The sequence below is a fragment of the Balaenoptera physalus genome (assembly GCF_965194825.1).
Source record: "Balaenoptera physalus genome assembly, chromosome: 1".
Classification (NCBI taxonomy): Eukaryota; Metazoa; Chordata; class Mammalia; order Artiodactyla; family Balaenopteridae; genus Balaenoptera; species Balaenoptera physalus.
In genome coordinates this window covers 41,550,960-41,556,959 of record NC_138882.1, presented here as the reverse complement: position 1 = coordinate 41,556,959, position 6,000 = coordinate 41,550,960, and the positions used below count along the sequence as shown (strand labels likewise).

Below are 6,000 nucleotides of genomic sequence, written 5' to 3'. Positions count from 1 at the left end.
AAGATTGGCAACATCCTGGTGTTTTTAGAGTTTAGGAGCCTGGGTCACCTGACCGAAGCTACAACCACAAAAAAAACCTTTGCCTCAGGGGCTAGACCTATGGAAGGGAAGCTGCCAGGGGCAGAGAGCAAGGGAAGGAAAAACCCTGACTTCCCCCTGGCCCAGATCCCCTCCAGTCTCCGAGCAGTGCTTCGACTGAACCCAGTGGAAACCCAGCCTTCAGGGCCAGTCCCGGTAACCGAGAGCTGAGCAGGAGAGGCGAGAATGGGATCTGAGAGCAAACAAGCCCAGGATCGGCACAACCCAGTCTCCAGGATCTGGTCTCTGCCTGCCCCTCTGACTCTGTCTCCTAAGTGCCCCTCCATCGGTCCCCTCCAGCCACACTGCCTTCTGCTTGGGTCCCAGCCTGGGCCTCTGTACTGTACTGGTGCCCTCTTCCTGGGGTGCAGGTCATCATGGGCCTGGGGTGCAGGTCGTCATGACCCTCTTGTCATTCAGGTCTCAACTCACAAGTAACTACCATCTTGAGGCCTCTCTTGACTCCCCACAATCAGCACCTCCCTCCACAGCTGTGCTATCACGTGGTCTCTTTTCCTTTCTTTAGAGCTCTTGTCACTATGTGAAATTATTTTGTTCGTTTATTTACTAAACTACTCGTTGAGTACCAGTAACTGCCAGGCACTGTTGGAGGCACTGGGATATAGGAATGAACAAGACACATAAGCACCCTGCCTTCACAGACCTTCTATTCTAGTGCAGGGAGACTGAAAATGAAAGTCAGAAGGTGGTACACTCTAGAGAGAAATATAAAGCAGTGTAGGGGCACGAGCTGGCAATGGGGTTTGCAGTTTTAACAGGGTGCTTCAGAGGAGGCATTGCTGATAAGGTGATGTTGCGAGAAAGACCTGAAGATGGTGAGGAAGTGAGTGGCCTACAGCTGCATCACTGCAATCTCTGCTTCTGTCATCACAGGGCATTCACCCTGTGTGTCTACCTTCCTATCGTCTTCCATCTTCCTGTAAATTCACAGGTTATAATAGACGAAGGGATCACCTTGCTTAGTGTGACCTCATCTTAACTAGTGACATCTGCCACAATTCTGTTTCCAAGGAAGGTCACATTCGGAGGTACCAGGGCTTGGGACTTCAACATATCTTTTTGGGGAACACAATTCAACCCATGACGGGAATCCTTAGGATATAGATGGTAATTCAAGCCATGAGACTAGAGGAGACCACTTTATTAGTCCCTAGGCAGTGACTAGAAAGATCAAAGACCTAGCTTGAGGAAGGCCACCCTGTAGAGTTGAGGGGATGAGGAGAAACCAGCAAAGGAGACTGGAGAAGGAGCAGCAAGTGAGGTGGGAAGCAAAGTGGGAGCGTGTGGTGTCCTGAAGTCAGGGGAGGAAAGTGTACAAGGAAGAGGGAGGATGACCTGAGTCCAGGGCTGCTGATAGATCAAGAGAGAGGAGGATGGGGAAATGGCCATCTGATTGGACAACGCAGAGGTCATTTGTAACCTTAATAAGCACTGTTTCAGTGGAGTGGAGAACATAAAAGCCTGATTGGTGTGTGCTCACGTGGAAAGGGGAGGAGAGGACTTGGGGACAGCAAGTACAGAAAATTCTATTAACATGTTCAAGGTCTCTTTCTCGACTTTAGCATGGAAGAGTCACAAGGGCAAGGACCTTTGAGTACCCTATTCATGTCTATATCCCAGTGCCTGGCACATTGTATTTGTTAAACCATGTCAGATATTGTATTCGTCAGTATCTCCTTCAAATGTGGGAGCCCGTAATTTTCCAGTTTGGTCATACCAACAAAGAGTAGAGAGGAACGATAGAGCTGGACTAGATTTCTCTGGTTCCTTCTAGTTCTAAATTTCTATGATTGTGTGACTTGTTCTATCAGCCTCCCTTGTAGTAAAGCAGTAAGTAATTTAATGAGTTGTTTGTTGTTGTTTATTTGTTTTGGTAAGCAACTGTTAACTGAAATGGATGGAATAAGTGTTCCATTCATAAATTTAACAAACATTTGCTGAATGCCTACTATGTGTTAGGTGCTATATATATATATTGTCCCATTTAATAGATGTGAGAGCAGAGGGTCTGGGCTGGGGTAGGGTGGTCAGAAGAGGTGGTGGAGGCCTCCCAGTACCAACTCTCTGAAGGTCCAGCCTGCTCTGATGTGGTTGGTGCTACTGTGGTTGCCACTGAGGAGGGAAGAGGCCCTGAGTGCAGGGGTTTGCAGAGTTGCAGCTGCCCGGAACACAGAGCAGCATTCACCAAGGCATAGGCAACCTCTATCTGCTTCACTACTAAGCAGCCCAGGGCAGCCACACAGAACAGCTGTTCAGGCAGCGGGAAGAGGGGACGATGTGGGTCCACCCTGCCACAGGGCAAACACCCAATTTTCCACCCCATTCACGGCAGGAGACTTTTGCTACTGTGAACAGCACCTTTGGGTTTTGCTGCATGACCTGTTTTGGCTCAAATAAGGACCTGTGAAGCAGGGCAGGGTTTAGCAGTTGCATTCTAAGTTGAACAGAGGATGGCTCAGAGTATTACAAGACCTGTGGGAGAGGGGCAGAGCCAGGACAAGAATCTAGAGGTCCTGACTCCAAGTGTCTGCCCCAGGAATAATGGAAAGAACTTGGATTCTGTCGTCTGTTCCTGGATTAAATAATCTTCACTTGTTCATGGCTTTCTCCCCATCCCTTCTGAAACAAGGTACCTCAGTTTCCTCATCTGTAAAACAGAGAGAAAAATGCCCTCTTTACAGGGTTCCTCGCAGGATGAAAGGCATAATGGGCATGAACGTGCTTCGTAACATATAAAGTGCTCTCCAGATACTTACTATGGTTATAAACTACAAGGCCAAGCTTCCTCTTTCAATTATAGATTAGGATCTCCTACCTGTCTGACTTGGCCCCCTTGTTCCACTTTCCACTCATTTTCTCCGTCCTTCCCTCTTCAATAAAGAGAGTAAGTAAGAGAAGAGGAAAGCACGTGCGTCTAACGCGCGGGTTAAGCCTGGCTCTGAGTAACTCAAAGGCTTCGCTACCCCGGGAAGGCTGAGTGGGGCCCTCACGCCCAGAACTACATTTCCCAGCAACCCTTTCGCGGCTCCAGCTGCGGCGAGGGCGAGGCGCATGCGCCGAGTCCGCCCCGCCTTGTCTCGAAGCCGCTCCTGCTAACCGGTTTCGCCTCGGAGAGCCGGCAGATCTCGGCGTTGCAGTCGCGGTGCTCGCCTAGCTGCTTCCCGGGGATCGCAGCGGGCTCAGGTTTGCCTTAGGTCCGGTCAGTGCCATGATCCGCCAGGAGCTCTCCACATCCTACCAAGAGGTACAAGGCAGGGGCGGGGGCGAAAGCAAATTTTCCTGTGAGGCAGAGCGGGTCCCGGGGGTCCGGGCGGCTGGGCTGTGGGGGGCGTCCGGGCGGGCAGAGCCCGCCTCCAAGTAGCGGTGAGTGCTTCGGAGGAGGGGTCCCCGCGTGCTGAGTTGCGGCGGAGCAGGAAGGAAGCGGGACGCCGAGCCTCCTCCGGATGCTGCCTTCGCTTGGCAGAAGGATGGAGCCGGGGCCCCGGAGTCTCGACCCTTAACCATCAGGTGAATGATTAAAGCCTCATCCGATCCAGGCAGCAGCGCGGTCCGCCGGGCGGACTCCACCCCGCCCCCCACGCCGAGGTTCTTTGCAACAAGTGGAAGCACCCGCGCCTTCCTCCCAGCTGGGCAGAGGCGCGTGGGCATCAGCCCCCTCCACGCCCAAGGCCTCGTGGCCCCTGCAGCTGCTAACGATAGCGATAATTACAGCTCGTTTTGATGGCCAACCAACTTTGAAAATGTGCTTTCACCAACAGAGCTGCTTCTCGCCCGCCCCGTTCCGTTTCTGTCTCCACTTTCACCTCCTCCCACGACTGTAACTCTCACTTTCCACTTCTTTGTCTCCTTCTTGTCTGTCCTGAGCTGCAGGCTGCAGTTCCAGCTCTTCCCTCAGACCAGCTCCTCCTGCTGACTCTTACTGACACTAGTGAACTGCTCTCCTTCTCCTCCTCTAGGGTCCCAAACCTTGGTCATCTCTAGTTCTCTTCCCTCCCCTGTGTCCCTCACCGTGCTCCCCTCCCTTGGCAAGTTCAGGCAGTTCCATATCCTCAGTCCTCAGGTTTGTGTCCCCAAGTCTGCTCTAACCAACTCTCCCTTTGGTGTCTCCCATGCTGGGCAGATTCTTTCGGGGGCCCTGCCTTGATCCCCGAGCATTCCTTTTTACATACACCTGATGCTGCCGTTGGTCTACCCAGAACAGTCCAAACTTCTTACAAGCTTTCACAGCCCTGCAGCCGTATCTTCTGTTACCTTCGTCATCTCCTCACCCACCTAGGTTCGGGCCACACTGGAAATTCACCGATTAAGAACGTGCTCCTGCTATGCCTATGCTCACACCATTTCTTCTTCTTTAACCCCTTCTCAAACTCCTTTGGTTAAAATTCCCCCCATTGTGCAAGGAGGGATCTCAAATCTCACATGCTCCATAGGGGTCTCACTTCCCAGACGAGTCTATCATTCTGCCAGTCCTTCTCATGTGAACTGCTGCTGTCTTGATCAATACTGATCAATACTGATGTACATTTCTCCCTTTGTAAATGATACTGTGTGGAGTATATAAAGCAGATGCCTTAGCCCTGTAGTAGAAGGGGAAGCCAAGTTGAAGACAGATGAGATTTGCCTGAGGCTTGCCATTTTGTAGTGTGGGATCTGGGCTAGAATCTGACTTGGGGACAAATTTCTGTATTTCTCCTACTATTTCCTTTGTCCAAAAGGAGCCTGATGGATTTTTAACCAGTGCTGTGGATTCTGTGGCCCCTAGATTCTGTACCCGAGGCAGTGGGGGAATCCTGGGAAATGAGTTGTGTCTTTCCTTGACTCTGAAAGTTTTCAGGTTTGTAGGGAATAGAGCATAGTGGGTAGATACTAGGACTTTTAAGTCAAAAAGCCTGCATTCCTATCCTGCCTCGCCTCTTGCCATTTGTGTGACTTTTGTCAAGTTACTTAACTTCTCTGAGCCTCAAGTTTCTTCATCTGCAAAATGAAGGTAATGATAGTCCCTATCTCACAGGGCTCTGAGGATTAGATGAGTTGGTCTGTGAAAGTGCTCAGCTCAGTGCCTGGCAATCGTGACCCCTCCGTGAATGCTAGTTCTTATTAACAGGGTGTGGGCAGCTCCTGCTTCTGGGGAGCTTTGGGGTCCTGGTTTACAGGACCGTGTCCCTCACCATTCACACGCAACCTGCATTATCTCCTTACCTAGCAGGGCTCCTAAAATGTTTATTAAAATATAGGCAGTTTTCCTGCTTGCAGGGGTAAGGCCAAGGGTGGATTCAGTTTACGTTGGTGGAAGACACTGGAAGGACCCCTCCCCTTACTTTCCTTAGTGGCCCGTTCTGAAGTCCCTGTCTCTCACCTTCTTCAGAAGAAGGAGGCCTCCTGAATCTTTCTTGTATGGGTCATTCTGAGAGTGGACCTAGCTCCGAGTTAGGTTTCTTTGCTGGGGGGAGATTTTGGTTTTGCAGGATGGGGCATTTGAGAATCTGGCCAGGGCCGGGCAAGGAGGTGTGTGTATTATGGCTGCGGGTAGTCAGGAGGGGAACTGGGTTAGGAGTGTGTTAGCCTTAGGCTGAACCTGTGCGAGGCTTGGATCAGAGAATGCTGGGCCTTCCCAGGACTAACATCCTCCTTGCCCTTTGGCCAGCAAAAGGGAAAGAGCCCTGGGAACCTCTTGATCTGTGTTCCTTCCCACTGTGGGCCTGTGTTTCATGGTGTCTTCTCTAACCCCCTAGCCATCTTTCACGTGTTGGTTTTCTTTTCTTTTGGGCTTCAGGGCTTTAAACCAGGGGCTTTACCTGATTCTAAAGGGAAGGAGCAATAAAGACGCAGACGTAGAGAATGGACTTGAGGACACGGGGAGAGGGAAGGGTAAGCTGGGACGAAGTGAGAGCGTGGCATGGA

At 51.1% G+C, this 6,000-nt stretch overlaps 1 protein-coding gene across 2 annotated transcripts in view; it reads left to right on the top strand.

Annotated features, from left to right (window-relative positions):
• The first annotated feature begins 3,158 nt into the window (after positions 1-3,158).
• Positions 3,159-6,000, top strand: part of PACC1 (proton activated chloride channel 1) — a 32,744-nt gene continuing 29,902 nt past the window's right edge. The window contains exon 1 of one of the 2 annotated variants that reach the window (XM_082471978.1): positions 3,159-3,343. In XM_082471978.1, the coding sequence (XP_082328104.1) occupies positions 3,308-3,343 (36 nt within the window). In that variant the 5' untranslated portion in view covers positions 3,159-3,307. The remainder of the gene's footprint in view (positions 3,344-6,000) is intronic. The other variant, XM_082471977.1, reaches the window with a different exon arrangement.